The 17,496-nt window shown below is 37.1% G+C and overlaps 2 protein-coding genes across 4 annotated transcripts in view; both read right to left on the bottom strand.

The window, feature by feature from the left end:
- Positions 1 to 4,404, bottom strand: part of yap1 (Yes1 associated transcriptional regulator) — a 33,556-nt gene extending 29,152 nt beyond the window's left edge. The window contains exons 1-2 of one of the 3 annotated variants that reach the window (XM_032545258.1): positions 3,619 to 4,404; positions 1,482 to 1,713 (exon numbers count right to left, since the gene is read on the bottom strand). In XM_032545258.1, coding sequence (XP_032401149.1) covers positions 1,482 to 1,713; positions 3,619 to 3,823 — 437 coding nt within the window. In that variant the 5' untranslated portion in view covers positions 3,824 to 4,404. Of the gene's footprint in view, positions 1 to 1,481; positions 1,719 to 3,618 lie in introns of all 3 variants that reach the window. The other 2 variants (XM_032545256.1, XM_032545257.1) reach the window with 2 other exon arrangements.
- Positions 4,405 to 7,771: 3,367 nt separating this feature from the next.
- cep126 (centrosomal protein 126) lies at positions 7,772 to 16,880 on the bottom strand (the record flags this gene model as incomplete). The annotated part of the gene is given in 14 exon segments (XM_032590378.1): positions 7,772 to 8,336; positions 8,427 to 8,491; positions 8,585 to 8,764; positions 9,735 to 9,804; positions 10,119 to 10,237; positions 11,331 to 12,267; positions 12,269 to 12,934; positions 12,937 to 13,107; positions 14,702 to 14,730; positions 14,733 to 14,833; positions 15,044 to 15,146; positions 15,229 to 15,374; positions 16,012 to 16,131; positions 16,759 to 16,880. Coding segments are annotated over 14 exon segments (2,901 nt in total), but the record flags the coding sequence as incomplete, so codon positions are not given.
- Positions 16,881 to 17,496: the final 616 nt, after the last annotated feature.

Here is a 17,496-nt window from a genome sequence, read left to right as displayed (position 1 = left end):
CTTCAGAGCTTGTCATTGAGCTAATTACAGGGCTTTTTTTTATCCCATTGAATGAACCAGAACTATGTAATCATCTTTAGTTCAAAATCTATAATACTTCAGAGTGTTAAAATCTTGACCAAAAAAAAAAAGATTTTCACTACGAACTGTTCAAGATTTAGGAAATCTTCATCAGTGAAAACAAGTGGTGGGACTTGAATGGTTTTGTCCTCCATCTCCGTTTGCAGATGTGGCTTGTGCACCAGTATTACAGCTGTACCAGAAAGGTGAATACAAAGGTTCCGGCTCAAAACAGAAATGCGATTACTAAAATTTTCGCAGTTAAAATCTATGTAATAATTGATCAAAATTTGTGCACTTATGCATTAAAGTCCCAGCCTTAATGAAAACAAAAAAAGAGAATGTTCAATGCTTTTTATTTTTCTAATTAGAACCACTCACAAATTAGACAAACCATAATATGTAAATGAGTTAAACCTGCTCTGAAATATTCTACAAACAAACAAAAACTACTAAGATCTTATCTTTTCTTGTGAATCAAAGTTTGTGTACCTCCCTGATCTGGATGAAATATAAAACTTACCGACGTGGCATAACATCATCAAATTATTGGCCAACAATTATGTTAGGATATCCTGATCTGATCACTGCATTATTTAAATGACTGCTTGTGAAAAACCTCTATCCGGACAACAAGTACAGCAAATTTTACACAATTTCAAAATATTTGTTACAAAAATACATTAAAATCCATGTATACCACTTTGTTCATCTAACAAATTTGGATTTTTAATATGTGCCATTCACCCTTTACATTAAAGTCTCCAGTTAAATAAAGAATACATTGGCTACCACTGCTCTCTGTGCTTTGATAATAAGAAACAGCCTTTGGGCCCAATGCAGGAAGCAGCTGAAACACTAATCAATAGATTTTATGACACTCAAAGCAAAGCAACTTTTTTTTTTTTCCTTTATTGGCCAAAACCAGAGTCTGCAGGTCAGGTTTTTCAAAGGTTGGTGATCAGGCCAGAAAATTGCAATCGCTGCAAGTTAGTGCCATCGTTAGTCTGGAGTGTAAGAAAACTGCTTTAAATTAAATAAATTATTAACAGGACCATATGGAGTTTAAGACTACAGCTTAAGGTTGTGTCACATGAAATATATATTTAGAAACAAATGATACCTTTATGTACATTTTGCTTAATATGCTGGTGAAGCATTATGGTATAGGAAACACCAAGCTAAGATAAAACATTTGTCATTGTCAAAAAAAGGGGGAAACTGAATCTCCTTTTCTAAAATTTACTCTGGTCTTATTCCACTTTAAAACTACAGGAGTTTTCAATAAGAATGTTCAAATCGAGCTACAAAATTTTCAATTCCTTCTCTGAAGTTGCCAACATCCTACGTTTTTCTTTTGTTTTGTCTTTGAAGACTGCATTAAAAAAAACAAAAAAGAAACTAGCTGCAGTCACACTTACTTAAGAAAGTATCTCTGTCCTGAGTTTGTCTTGGCCATCTCCCACCCTGCTGGCAGGGGCACGTCGTCAGGAATCTCATAAGAAGCTTGACGGAGATGCTGAGGAGAGGCGCCCGCGGAGGCCATTCCAGAGAGGGAGCCACCAGAAACAGCTCCTAGCTGCAGGGAGGCCGGGGAAGAGTGTGCTCGGACGTGGTGGGGGGTGAGCACCCCGCCACTTCCAGCATCAGGTGCTGGCCTGCGGAGAGGTAAGGAAAGTCGACAACTGTTCAACAAGTCTGTCTTTTAGCTTAAAATTAGCCTCAGAACGTTTTGTTTACATGTACACAACACTATAAAACAAGATTTTAGACGGCATTAAAAATCAGGAAGGTTATTATGTGCGAATGCAATGATCAATAACGGTTGAGTTCTAACATTTACAGCAGGGGTGCCCAAAGTCGGTTCTCGAGGGCCGGCATCCTGCACATTTTAGTTCTCTCCCTGGTAGTACCTGCAACCTTTTCAGCATGTCAGTGTTTTTCTTAGGCCTTCTAACGAGCCATCATTTGATCCAGGTGGGTTAAACCACCTGGATTTACAGCCTTGGTTTGATTCTTACCAAAATATTTTTGATTGGAATGCAGCTGAAGATGTTGGTTGAATCATTCGTTGAATTAGGTGTCAAATAAGAACAGAAATTATACAGTCTTAATAACATTTTGTGTCAATAGACGTTTGGCTAAAAAAATGATCTATTGGAGCTATAACCCCTCACATCAACGTGACACCATCTGTAAACAGAGTTTTGAACCATTTTGGTAAAAATTTATGCTCCAGCTAGTTTAGCAACAGCAGCAACTTGCTAGCAAGTGGAGCATCTGAAGCCGGAGGCAGTTGTTACTAATGAATGGCACACCTTAGCTGTGGTTGTCAGCATAAAGATTTACAGGCCACCTTGTTAGAATAGATTGTATTCCTTAATCACAAACCAGTTCTTATGTGTTGTTTCTTTTTAACTTAGAAGGACAAACCAGATGACTAAAGTCATATTCATAATTGGTTACTAGTTAATGTAAAAGTCCAGTGATGGTTTAAAAATATCCAATCAAGAGTGTTTTAAAAGTTAAGGATGTGTTAGCTACTGAATGTAGTATTTCTACTCAAATATTTTCTAGTTAATATTTGCCATCTTATAAGTGAAGCAATAAAGTGCTATGAAAATTTTTTGCTTCTTTCTCAGAATGATATAAACAAAGAGAAACATCTATTTTTTTATACATGCGGACAAGCATCCAAGACTCTACAATTCTCAAAATTGTGCAGAGTTTGCCACTGGTGTGGTCCTGAGACAACACAGAGATCAATATCCATCCATGCTCATTGATCATCTGTGCAAGGTTGTGGCTGAGACTGAGGACTTATGCGCACGTTTTTCCCCCTTAAAATGAAACATAAAAACGGCAACGTCTGGCTAAAAACAGTTCGCTACAACAGTAGCACATGCAGTCCCAATGAGTAAGACTGTTTCTACTTTAGTTTGCTTTTATAAAATACCACAACAGACTGGTGAAGTCTATTCCACTTCTATTTGTCTGTCAGTACGATTCTGCAACTTAGAAAACTTCGTATTTACTCGGCTGGAATTTGTTTTGAAGTTTCAGAACTACTGACCTAGAGAATCAAGTCAGGGACTGTTACGCATGCGCACTAATTAGAAAACTTGAGCTTCAAGGAGGGAGTTCGGCGGGGGATGGGGGAAGAGATGGGATGGAATTAGAGAAGGAAAAAAAATCCGCAAAAAAAGTATAAATATTATTGATCTTCCACAAACAGACGTCCAAGTTCACTTAATCTCTTAGAATTCATTTATTTTTAAAAGGGAAACAAGATCGTCCTACTTTAACTAGACCTGTGTCTTCAAAAACGTATATATGCTCTGTTAAATGCGCCATTTGGAAGATGTACTAATATGTTTTCGTTTTGTTACACATGAACATTTAGATTAAAAAATTATGCATGCCTGAAAATGACAACAAAGTGTGAAAATAAGTAAGTTAAATGAAATTAAGTGGATGAGTCACATCATGAAGGCCCCCGGGAAGGCCCCAGTTTTAATCGGGATTTCTAAGCAGAGCCACAGCAGAAACAGGGCGGGCTTACTTGTCTGGAGTGGGACTTGGGCTCTGGGGGTTTGAAGAAGGAGTCCGGCAGCTTCCTCATCCTCATAGGCAGCGAAGGGGGCACGTTGGAGGTTTTCGGGTTCATCACGCTGTTAAAAAGTAGCTCCAGGTCAGTCTGCGAGTCGCCCCGTACGTGGACGATCTGGTGTCCGGCTGGAGGGTTGTGCTGGTTCGGATCCATGTTCCCCCACAAAATAAAAAAAAAAAAAAAAGCAACTGTCGGAGCAACTTTTTTCCAAGTGTCCCAAAAACGTTACAGAGCAGAAACCCAGTAAAGAGAAACTTGAGCCAATCCCACAACTTTTGACACGCAGCAGGAAATCTGGAAAATCTCGACGCGTCTCAGTAAAGCACATCCAGCGTCATTCTAAAAGTTTACTTCACACACACAAAAAGTTTGTCACTTTGTTACAAAGTGTGTTAGCTGTCAGAATCGGCAGTAAAAAGCAGCGTTTCTCCGTTGTTTCCTGCTGGCATTCTCGTTAATGTAACAAAGCGCATATCTACTCCACTCTGGAATCTCGTTGTCGCCCCCGCTCATGGAAGTTAAAAGTAAAAACCGCAGAGGCAAACCGCAAAACACTGGGGGGGGGGAAACAAAAAAACAAAAAAAACACACACACAATATGAACGTTTGGCTGACAGGACCCCGCGGTTCTTCACACGGTTAAATTCGAACGATCTTCGGTTATCTTTCAGTAAAAATCATAGTAATGTTGAGCAAATCACCGCTCCTCACTGGCTCGGGAGGGGGGGGGGGGGGGGAAGTTTCATCCTGTTGAGCCTAAACTTTGGGCAGGATCAAACTTTATGGCCCATGGGGCGTCAGAGGCGGAGCCGACTTCCTAATGGGATAGGACGCTTTAAAGGTACAGTTTGACTACAAGAAACCTGACAAGTTAGGGTCCTTGTTGCAGTATCTAATTGTTTGTTTACTTATTCAAATAATATCCTAATATCTTAATAATTGTTTTATTCCATAATATTTTACAATGACGTTATCGAACAAACAAACAAAAAAACACACACCAAGTAATGTGTACATTTTGGTAGAAAAGAAAATTTAAACATGTACACAAATAAATAGCATATCTACAAAATACTAAGCAAAAAAAATAAAATAAATTAGTACTTTCAGTTTGCAGTTTATACTGTATGTATTTTAAAACAGGGTAAAGTACCGGCAGTGACAATATTCATTTAGATGTATAGTTCCACAAATTTCCAAAGAAAAATTAAAAGTCCATGCAAAGTGAAGTATTGTAATATAATCTTTTTGTTTGTTTGTTTGCTTGTTTTTTCAGGAGAAATATATATTTTTTAAAGTCTGTTGACATTTTGGTAAACTTATTTTCATGTAAATAATATCTGAATATCTTTAAATGACTATTGCTCAATTGTGATTTGCACACCTCAACTAAACCTGTGTGGGTGGGGCACCAAAACTACCTCCCTCCCAGGGGCCCACCCCTCCTTTAATCCAGCCCTGGGAGCACTGGTTACAGTCTGTATCTTGGACATCTTGTTTCTATTTTGCCCTGACTGCTTTTACATATATTCTGCTAGTTTTAATTATTATATTAGGTTTCAGGTATATTTTTATTACATTTTGAAATGGGTTTTGATGGTGTATTTATGAACCCAAGTCTGCTAATAATCTTCATTGAAGCTGACGATCAAAGTACAAATATTCAGTCTATCATATGAAATAATTTTGTTGCTTGGTAATACTATCTTACCTTGATTATTTAATGTATACTGACTAGCATCAGATTAATGTTATCTGTAATTAAATATCTCGATTATAATTAAAGTCAGTCAATAAAACTTTACTTGTAGAGCACCTTTTTACACAGCTCAGTGCACACACACACTCATGTGTCCGTCTAATGAGGTTGATGACACATTTTCCCAAGAACTTTAACAATAAATGCAAGGCATCGTCACTCATCAGTGGGTAATAGAACTATTTATTCTCGCTCTCAATCCCTTTTATTATTTTTTTTACAGTGTTCATGGAAAGTAGATCTTTTCAGTTCCCACAATTGTTATGCTAATGAGGCCTCTCTTCCATTGAGAAATCACTCTGTCAAGATCCTCCCTCTTTGAATGTTGAGGCTCCGTTTCATCTTTTCCCATACATCCACTGAATAAATGATTATGAAGCCCTATTAAATATCAACAGACACAGTGAAGCTCCTAACAAATGCAAAGAGCCTCAGAGTTGCTTGTATATTTTTAGCTACATTAACATATCTGTGAACTGATGCAAATCTCAGATTTAAATTCTTAATTTACCCAATCACTGTCTCTAAGGACTAATACATAAATGTTTTACTTCAGTATTTTTAATTAAAGTTGAACTCTGAAACATATTGAATAGCAGCATGGTTATTAGTAGATCTTATATGATTATATAAATCATCTTGTTCCAAAATTACCTTGAAGGTTCGTACAGTAATGACTGTACAGTAGTAATTCTTAACTAAACATTTTGTGCCCAGTTGTGACCAGTCTATAAACTTCCCCATGGTATGGTTGAAAGTGGTCATTTTCATGCCATTGTACCGCTCTCAGACACATTAAGAGATAGTCGTGAACAGTCAGTGTGTCTCTAAAGAGACCACCCACTTAGAAGAGTTTGCCCACTTGTGGTCAACATCTCCCCCTCCCCCAGGCCCCACCTCTCTGTGATTATCAGTGTTGCATGATATCAGTGGAAAGGTTTTTGTGATTGGCTGTATTTATTAGAATCATAATTTATCTGGGATATTTCACCATTTTTGTCCGGAACATACAAATACTTTTGTCTGGTGGAGTCAGAAGAAAGTTACATCAGTAGATATGAATTCGGGCGCCTCCTTCTGGCTGTTTTAGATAAAACACCTGAACTACACCGTAGCATATTTGGGTCAATTTGCAGCATGCTCTTATTTTTGACATACTAAAAACAAACAGTGACGTACAATGCCTTCCAAAAGCATTTAAGCCACTTCACAATATGCCTTTTTATATTGATTTTATGTGACAGATCAACACAAATTTATGAATAACATTGAAAGGAAAGGCCAGATCTGACTAAAATTGCATTATTCAAAGAGTAGGCCTCACAACAAACCACTGCACAGGCTTGTACCTGCACCTATAAAAATCTATTATTCCTTGTTAAGTTTCTAACTGTTAGACTGGCTAAGATTCACATTAACGGAAACAGCCCAACCAAATTCAGGTCAGATCTGTCACAGAACAGATGGAACTTTCAGTAAATGCTATTTATTTCAGTCGTTTGAACAGATTAGCTATATATGTCTTCATTTACACTTAAACTACCCAGTAAAAATAGCAGAAATGATGTGGCTGTATTGTATTGCACTTAAAACATTTCAAGTAAAGATTAACAGCAATTCAAATGAAAAAACTGAGTTGAATATTTCCACTATTAGGAAAGTGCTAAATTTCAATACTTAGCTAATGAACAACTTTATTCTTCATAATTAAGTTACATCAGTGTCATTCTCTGATTAAAAAACAGTCGATTTGATACTGATTTTTTTGAACACAACTTGTGATTTAAAGTGTTTTTTTAACTGTTCTCAGTTCTGGTTTACGATTAAAGAAAGGGGGAATATGAATGGCCTTATATGGCAGCGAGAGACTGCTGTCAATGTTGTTATTTATAGCTTCTTCTCGGATCACTCAAATAACCTGCAGTTAAACCAAAGAAGAAGAAAAAGTTGCACCCATGTTGAAAAGAACTTTTTAACACTTCTTGGAGCAAGTCCTAGCAGGCTCAGTAAGGGGCAAAACCAGACATGCCACTGAAGGAGGGGCAGCTACCACACATGAACAATCCCTGCAGCTTCTTCCCCCCTGGTGCACCCATTGTTGAGCGAGGAGGGCAGAAAAGCTTGTAATTAAAAGCAAAGAAATGCCCCACACGTGAAATGAAATAAATACAGTGTGTCATGTTTTGATGTCGTTTTAAATTAAAGGTATTAATAAATAGGACGAGACTTAAAAGTAGAGTTCAGTGCACTTTGAAAAAATAAGGAGGCTCTTCTTGCTGAGCGAGTAGGCCCAGAAAACACAATCATCTATTCTGGAGCCATAAAACAAAGGCAAACACACCTTCATCACTGCAACGCTTTATTTAAACATACTTACCAGGGCACAGTCGATTTATTAACCGCCCTATAAGTAGTTAAGGATAGATGCCAAGCAGACTTAACCCAGTCAGCTAACTGTGCGTTGACTACAAATTATACTTTTAAACACAAGAGCTTTGGGAAATACATAGAAATGCAGTAAGTTGTATGTATTTTTTAGAAAGTAATACCTTACATTTGGCAAGGTATGGGTGCATATGGTATTTGGATTTTAGAAATGAATCCTGTATAGGCATCAACTTTCACTCCCTGATTGTAGAATAACAAAAAACAAGGCTTTTTTGACAGTGCTGTTTTACCCAAAACTAAATTCAGGGTTCAGATTTGGTCACATTAAGTTAATGTTGCTTCATCATTTCTTTTTTTGAGAAACTCCACTAAGCACCTTTGGTAAAATACATTTTTGGTAATAAGAGGTTTTGTGCAAACAATGGTGAGACTGAAGAATAAAACATGCTAAGTTTTCTTCTGGTAACGAAGCAGGTTCGCAGACGATGCTTGATGCTTGTGATTATTTGACTCTTTGGTCTGTAAACAGAGCAACAAAGTAAGACATAAACACTTCCAACAAACTCAATTTTGGTGTTGAGGCAAATAAAAACTTTTGAATGTACTTACAAGGGGCGTTCCAACAGTTATATGACCATTGTTGCCAGTTTTGCTTTGCCGATGTGTCTTCAAACCTACACATGTAATAGCAAAGGGTATCATGAGATGTACATGCCAATGTCAAATTGTACTCAAAGTCTCATGCAAATAGCCTTCATATTGCTCACAGTGCAGCTGGTGGTTGAGCCTGTCCAGAGAGAGCATGATTTTATTCTCTTCTAAAGAAAGACTGTTGATCCCCTCCTGGACTCTTTCCGGCATCTGTATTTGGGCCACAGGCTGATTCTGCTTTAAAAAGCCATTAGGATACACTTCAGCTACAGGAAGCTGGGCCGCACGCTCAAAACCTGCAAACCAATGCACAACAGTTTTATTGAATCATAGGTTTCTACCTACAGCCCTTTGCAAATGCATTCATAGCTCATTCACATTTTCTAACATTAAAACCAGGAAGCTTGAATGTATTTTTGATGGGATTTTATTTGATAAACAAAGTTGATTCAACAAATTGTGAAGCTGAGGGAACAGGATGCATGGTTTCTACAATATTTAACAAGTAAACACCTGAAAAATGTGTTGGTGCACATGAATTTAGTTTGTTGTTCCACTGCAACCAATTGCTTTCAGAAGTATCCTAATTACTTAGTGTGCCTGTGTGTAATTTAATCTCAGTATAAATGCAGCTGTTCGGTGAAGGCCTCGGGGGTTTCTTAGTGAACATTAGTAAACAAACAGCACCGTAAAGACCAGAGAACATAACAAGCAGGTCTGGGAGAAAGTTGAGGAGATATTTGAACTGTTCAGCTCATCATTCACAGTAGGAAAAGAGTATTGTGCCACAGCAAAGACACTTATACCCACCTCAGCTAAGAGCCTGGAATATTAAATAAAATGTTAAAATATTTTATTGATCCTGGAGGGAAGTAAATGTTGTTGTAACTCATAACATTTTCTTCCAGGCAGAAAAATGATATCTATGGAGCTATATTGGGCCCAAAAGGTTTGTTCAAAAGAAAAAACAAAAAGACTAAACTGAAAAAAATGTTCAAAACTACCAAATCTAGCTCCATATATTACTCAGTATCATATCCTGGATGACACAATATTTTGTGACAAGCTCTGCTAATCCACATCATTTGCTTTTCCTGCTACTCTTTAAATCTCTGTCTGACCATATGGTTAGAAAGCTGGTCAGAGAGACGTTGGAGTAGGGAATATGATCCTCACACATTATGATCAGTTGGATGAGATGGTTAAAACTTCTAAATTAAGTATAAACATCCTTTAAAAAAATCCTTAAAATACAGAAAGTTGTACCTTCATTTCGAGAAATTGTATTCCAATTCCTTGGACCTGGTCTGATTAGCTCAGTGTTCTGCTTTGTAGGCTACAAAAAACCAAAACAACTTTGTGTTACATCATCATGTTCCAGATAAGCTTTACATTGTGACTTTTAGATTCTAGGGATCAACAGAGGTAAAACCAGCAGGTATGTGTCTGTGCTTATTTTTTTTAGTACAACTCAAGATCAACAGGAATGTCTTGACTAACAAGAAGTGTCTGTTAATAAACTTCACTTAGACAATGTGTGGCATTAAAGAGACAGCAAAACAAGTTTAAACCTACCAACTGTCTGATCTTTAATAATTATGCTCACTTTCCCTCCCCACAGGGCAACTGCAGACCTGTGCAAAGATTCACCTGATAGGTCTGAAGAAATCTCCTGCTTCCTGCGACAGGAGGTTGTCTGCTGTGCTCAGCAAAGGGTTTCCTGTAGACTTGCCTGCTCTCCCGGGCATGCTTTTGAAGGACAGGTTTGGCTAAAAGAAGATATTTAACTTATTTTAGCAACACTAAAAGGACAAAGTATTGCAGCTATTGTTCAGGAACACATTGATTTACTCAGGTGCGCTACATACGTCTACTTAGCTTTATTTAACAGACATAAAGGCAGATTAAATAACTTTCAGTCATTAAATGTAACATAGTTAATAAATTCAGCATCAACAATCCACTCAATAAATAAATGAAAGAATTGCTGGCTATAATACATCAGAGTTGTCTAAGAATGTTGCACATACCACCGTGACAAGTGGCAAGTGAACCTTTTGACTTCCTTCTTGTAGGAAACAAAAGCATAAACTGTGTTTTGTTCTATATATCAAATATTTATTAAACTATGCTTGTTGTTAAAAAACAGAAGCCAGCATCTTTGATAATACGAAGGTATATCAATGCCCACGGCAAAGCTGAGTTACATACACATGAAAGTTAAATAGATGTAGGTTCATACTGTATACATTCAGAAGAGTTCTGTTTTAAAGTAAACATATTTTACGTGATTCTTCATGACTTAAACAATCTTTGTAAGTCTTTTAAATAGATGTATCTCTTGTAGCTGAATATCTACAAACATATGCTATAATACTGCGAAGAAATAGAAGACCAGTTTAAATATATTTTCTCAGGCTATTTGTGTGTATATTTATGTGAAATTTAAATCTACTGTTTAGAAAGAAACAAGTCTGATAAAAACTTGATTGAACAGTAGATACATTGCCTCTTAGAAATTTTTTTGGTCCTCCTTGGATATCTTGGATACCGGATAGCTCAGGGATAAAACTGTAGAGATCCTTAAAGCAAAAATTTTTAAAATAATTTTTACATTTTTTTTAATGTTTTCTTAGTATGAACCTAGTACTCTGTCATACTAAGCTGGCAAAGACACATCTGTAATAGCAGTGAAGGATGATTCTACAAAGTATAGATTCAGAAAGACTGAATACAGGACCCAGTTATCAATTTCCTTTCACTTGTACTACTTTGGAATAGTCTATCAGAATAATCCATTAAAAAGCACATTGATGTTTGTAGCTGCAACATGACATGACCACATAATAAGACATACATTACCATCCTTTGTGTTTAAGGCACTGCGGACTCCATCCCAGAGCTGTGCGATCTCTTCATCTGTGGGTGTGATGTGTAAACAGAGGCCTTTCTCATTCATCGTCCCTCTTTCATTGATGTTGTTGTGAATCTCTTGAGGTCCTGAACTGGATGCGCCATTCACATTGCAGTCTAAATACAGGCAGATAGGGCAGGGGTACGTCTCCACTGAGTTGTTCCTGTACGGAGCCTCCTCTGTGACGGGGGCTTGTTTAGCGTTATTTTCTTCCGTCGGCTCTGTCCGAGGAGGTGGGCGGGGCACCATGATCTTCCCCTGGGTTTTGCCAATCTGAACCACCTCGATGGCAGATTGAGGTCGTATGATGGTGCCCTTTCTTACCCGTGAGGAAACAGGACCCCTACCGAGTCTGGCATTACAATCTCTCCGAGGGACCTTTGACCTACTGGTTCTGGTGCTGGTACACAACGCCTTGACCTCGTCTGCTCGCTCCTGGGCCATGTTAACTTGAACCCCAACATCTGCCCACGCTTCTTTTGTAAAACGATAACCAACAGAGGCTGCTGGGGCCATTCTGGGTCCAGGCTTTGAAGACTCATTCTCTCTAGTGAGACTTGGATGATGGTGCTTGGAGATGTTTGTTAGGTGGAACATGGGTTTCTCCTGGTTTGCTGTGTCATGCTCTTTGGACTCCTTTTCTGGATGGACTTCATCAAACCAGCGAAGCTTTTTTGTCGTGCTGCTATTGACCATCACATCTTTTGTTTTTGCTCTGGTCAATTCCATACTGTCTCTTATTGCTAACACTACTTGTTTTGACAAAATTAAATGCCCTGAGTCATACAAACACAAATCTTCTGAAGAATACTTGGACTTTTTTTTGAGGATTCCTTTAAGTAATCTAGTGTTGCATACTGAATAAGTGGAGATCATTGTATCAGGGTGCTTCTTTATCTTCTTCTTTTAGATGGTCACACTTCTCTGTCTCTGATTGATCATTAGATAAACATGTAGATGACGTTGATGCTGCATTTATGGGTTTCTCTGTTTGGTACATTAGGTTTGAGACTTTGTTGAGGTTATTTATGGAAATAGAGGCTACTTTCTCAGATAAACGCTGGAGGTTTTCTTTTACTGTATGCAAAAGGACTTCATCATTTAAGTAATTATTGGCAACACTTCCTTTCATCGGCGTCTCCAATAAAATGCCATTTTCAGAAGAGAAAGGAATGTTTTTAGCTGATGGATAAGTCAACTGACTGTCATCATTAATAATTTGAGATCTACAGTGTAACAAATCGTCTTCTGTGGCATATAAATCTTCCACGTTAATATCATCAGCATCAACTTCATTTGTGTCCAGAATGTTGTGGGTTTGACTGTTTATCAAGGATTTTGCCTCCAAGTGCTTTGAGTCTTCATAAGGAAGAATAGAAACAGCTAATGAGTCAGGTGTTTGTTTTTCAGATGTGACCCTTGGGGAAGTTTGAAAAACATCCATATTATTAGGAGACCACATAGAATCTGCCAGACTTTCTTGTTTGTGTTTGTCAAATTTTCCAAGAAGGGCTGGATTTTGATCCCGAAGCATCTTTGCCTGAGACTGAAGTCGGGGACTGATGTTGGGGTTAAATCATGCCGCTTCTTTGGTTTCTCAAAGTCGAGAAAAAATGATGAATACGGACTCCGTGGACTAAATGTGCTTTGGTCTGAGTTTTCATTCTCCAAGCTGTCCTTGCTTAAAAGGCTTTCAGAAATACTGGTATCAGACAGCTGGCTTGTCTGCAACACAGAGGCAAAAAGGAAGTAGTGAGTAAAAAAGAAATAACAGTTCAAAATGTTACAAAAATGTTCTAATCATATGAAGTAAATTGGATTTAGACCTACATATACTCAGTCTATCTGTGGTGAAAAGTATTCAGTGATATTTTGATTCAGGTGAAAGAAAGTAAAATATTTAAAAGAAAATTACTCTAGAAATATATTTTCAAGTCTGTGAACAAGAAAAGCAGATAAAAGTGAAGAACAGAATAATTGAAAAATAAAAAATCTATTAATAAACATTTTGATCAAGACACTCTTGATCCAGGCTTCTTAAATGCTAATTGTGCTTCACAAACAGAGCAGAAAAAGTTACATAAACGACTTATACTACAAAATACACTGAGCCAAGGTCAGAGTGCTGCTCCCTAGTGGTTATATAAAGCACTATATTGCACATTTGAATTATACTTTAAGATCCTTTTACTCCAACCCCCCCAAAATACACTCCAGTTCAAGTGTGTGTGTCCATGATTGTTTGTTCCTTTGTATTTCTGTTTATCTTGTGTTGTACCAAGCCTCTTCCTCAATGACATTGGGAATCCTGAGGTTATACCAAAGCACATAACACCTTTCCACTTTTTATTTGTAGAAAATGTAAAAATATATATAAATAAAATCTTGCAGAATTTTGCTGCCAGAAAATATAAGACAAAGTAAAATTAAGACATTTTCAGGGAAAATTTAGTCATAATTAGTAGACGGTTGTTGGCATCCAAGAGTGTGAATGATACAAAGCTGTACTAAAGCTCCCCCTGGCGGTGCTAGCATGAGTACACTATTAATACTAAATGGAACATTTGAATTCCCAGTATATTTTTTAACTCATTTAAATTGAACAAGATGTATTTTAATTAAAATAAATATGATTCCATGACCTCAAAGAAAATAGTTTTTACTATATTAAGACAAGTGGTGGGACTCAATCAAAATTTTTAATCTAGTTAGTTGCAGGGTCTATAGTTAACTAATCACATTTTAATCAGTATATCGACTTAATAAGCAAGACTTTTTGTTTGCGGATGACATTTGGGTGCCAGGTCAATGGGCATATCAGAGTACACACTAATAATGCATTAATATGTATGTAATTAATTAATTGAAATTAATGCAGTCTCAACTTAAAACATTATTCAAAATAGTTAAAATTGTTGAGAATTAAACTATTGTGGAAATTCACACGGCAAACTAATAAATAGACTGAAACTGTATTTACAGGTTAAAACTGACAAATATGACTAGTTAAGCTATTTTGATGATTGCAACCTGAAAGAAAATCTATTTGATTAAACATTACAGAATTGATGCATTTTAGAGAGAGGCATTTTTGTCTCCCTCCTCCTTCACTTTCTTCATCAACCTAAAACAGCCTGGCTTTAATGTAATCTGTGCTGACACGCAGAATAAGCGAATTCAAGAGCTCGGAAACAAGATCCAAACTTATAAAACTGAACCACAGCATATAAATAAACATAGCACAGAAATACTTTGACCCCAGCAGATAAAGTAACACAGCTCTGTAAGAGCTCCCACACCTAAGAGCTGACATAAATACCTCAAAACTGTGAATTTCCAGATCCTTCTGATGCGGTGCTCCTGAAGCAGTTTATTGTAGGCCTCCTCAGCAGTGAGCGTTTGGCGGGGAGAGGATTTAGAAACTGTGGGAGGCTTTGTAGATGGAGGGCCACTTTTTCCAAGTAGAAAAAAAAAAACAGAAAAAAACTTGAATATTACCCTTTTAGCTGGTAAAAAGGCAATAAACACGCAAAAATGTGTTTAAAAAAAGTAACATCCTACATACGGTATTGTGTCAACCCACCGATTGTGGGACAAACTCTTACCAACATCGTTTTATTATGTGTATAAAGTATGAGAAATTTACAGTCAGTCATTTTACCTGGGAGTGTCAGGGGGTGACACCACTGAGGTGGTCTGGGTATACCAATGCACTTGGATTCGACCAAGTGCCTCCTCCATATTTCTGTTTTTTCTCTTGATAACTATATAAAAGAAAACATTGTGTAAAGTTTGTCAATAAATTGTTTTCTCAAAATTTACATGTGTGTGAAACACGACACCGACTTGGCCTGTATCTCTGTGAAGGAGGCAGATGGGCTCTCTGGAAGCGCTGGGTTGCCTCCTCTACCTGCTGCCTGCGCTGTTGCAGGATGTTGTCTCTCAGGAGCTCCTCCTGAATGTCCCATTGCTTCCTCTTCTCCTCCAGAGCCCTGAGCAGCAGCAGAGAATCCAGGTGAGGGAATTGACATTTTAGACACATTTTAGAAACAGAAACCTGACTCTGTTCCTTCAGATATGTTTCATGATAGTCATTAATAAATAATAAGGACTAGCTTAGGAAGCCAAAAATAATAAACAACAACAGAATATTAATTGAATGTAAACACAAAAGATATCAGTTTATTTACTGGAAAAAAAAAATTGTTGAAATATTTCAAAAATAATTAAATATTTTTGAGATTTTAGATTTTAAGCATTGCTTATTGGTTCAAAAACAGAACCTCACACATTTAGTTTTTGCTGATAAGGAAACCTATTAGTGTGTTTAAAGGACTTAGACTCATATAGAAAGACCTTTCCAGCTTCAGCCCTCAGAAAGGTGAAGATCTAACTCTACGGCTGGCAAACTCAAAATCAGGTCACCAGAAGCTGTCAGTCAACACCATCCAGATCTTGTACTAATGACTGATAGGTTATGTAGTGCAACAGTGACATCTTCCAGGGTGAGAGGCTGAGGCTTGGTGCTGTAATCTGAGTCTCTCCGGAAAGGTTTGGGTTGCAACCTGCAAACATCTTGTCAACAAAGGACAAGAAAAAAAAGAAATGAAAACAAAGAGGGGAACTGACTTTCTCCGTTGATTGGTCTCCTGCAAACATTTCCGAGCTCGGGTTTTGCACAACTTCTGCTGCTGGATCAAGTGTTGCCGCTCATTTTCGAGATTTCCGGTATATCCAAGCTTGGAATTTCTAGAGAAGTACCATGCGCTAAGGAGAAAGGCGTGACAACATGGGTGTCATCCTGTATGGGTTGTTGTTTGTAAAGTTACAAAGTAAAAGATTAACAGGTAGCTTTATTTAGCCTGTCAAAGAGAAAGAAAAAAATGGGTGTTGATTTTTCAAAGTCATATTTTCACCATGTTATTCAGACATTTATAAATGTCATAGTTCCAAGATAAATATTTTATTCACAAGATAAATGTTTAGTGTTCCGCCTAAAAGTTTAGTCTGAGTCTAGTTATTTAGCTTACAATATTAAAATTAAATAAAAATATTTAATTTGGAACAATGACGTTTATAAATGTGAATAACATGGTGAAAATATGTCTTTGAAAAATAAACACCTGTTTTCTCTATGACACGCAAAATAAACCAAACATATTGCTGTTAATATTTTACTATGTAACTTTGTAAACTGCATATTATATACTTGTGAGTAGAGAACATAATGAATAATCTCATGAATTTAAACAGACTGTTCACATAACCTTTAACACTTATTGCAAGCTTCACCTCAACACGTCATGTGAACTCTGTACTGGGAATACAGAGTTCCCAGTATTTACAAGATTAATAAAATCAGTAATTTGAGGATACAGTAGATAGGAGAATTTTGCTTGTAGATTCTGCATCCTCCCAGAATCTTGGTTTTTGATGTTCGTACGGACAGCTTCAGGTACAGTTCTGAGCAAAAGTGAGTCGCTGCCTTTTTTCACTACGTCACGCCGTTAAATTTTAATTCACTCATCCGTTTTCACGGCGAGATTACAATTTTCAAATCCAACTAGCGATATGTTCTCCCATTATCCACAACCGAATCTCAGAGGTTCATTAAAAAACCACACGAAAAAAAGTCATTTGGTAGAGATAGCTGTGAGTTTCCGCTTGCGCTCTGTGTATACTCCCTCCATGATAGCAACCGGGGGACGCAGCTCCTTAACAACCACGTGCTGCCTTTACGTACACTAAAAAGTGTCGGAAATACACTTAAACAAAGACAAAACGTCATTTAACACAAGTATCCTGGTATTGACAAGATAAAAAAACAAATCCGCTCAATTCTTACCAGTGAATTTTAATATCATACGTTTCAATCATACGCTAATAATGTGTTTAACAAATAAAAGACACCAACTTTAAAGGTGCCATTTAACAGCTGACGGAGTTTATCAGCAATGCAAGTTCAGAAAGTGAATCATGGATTTATTGCTAGCACGGTGGAATATTTCAAGCAGTTCTTTTTTTTTATTTCAATTATTAAGGCCTACAGGTAATAAAAACATCAAATTAAGTTTTTTCAGAAACTTGCAAGACGAATAATGAAATTATACGCAT

This window comes from Xiphophorus hellerii, chromosome 18, assembly GCF_003331165.1.
Source record: "Xiphophorus hellerii strain 12219 chromosome 18, Xiphophorus_hellerii-4.1, whole genome shotgun sequence".
NCBI lineage: Eukaryota > Metazoa > Chordata > Actinopteri > Cyprinodontiformes > Poeciliidae > Xiphophorus > Xiphophorus hellerii.
The sequence above is the reverse complement of the archived record's forward strand: the minus strand, read 5'-3'. Positions and strand labels throughout refer to the sequence as shown.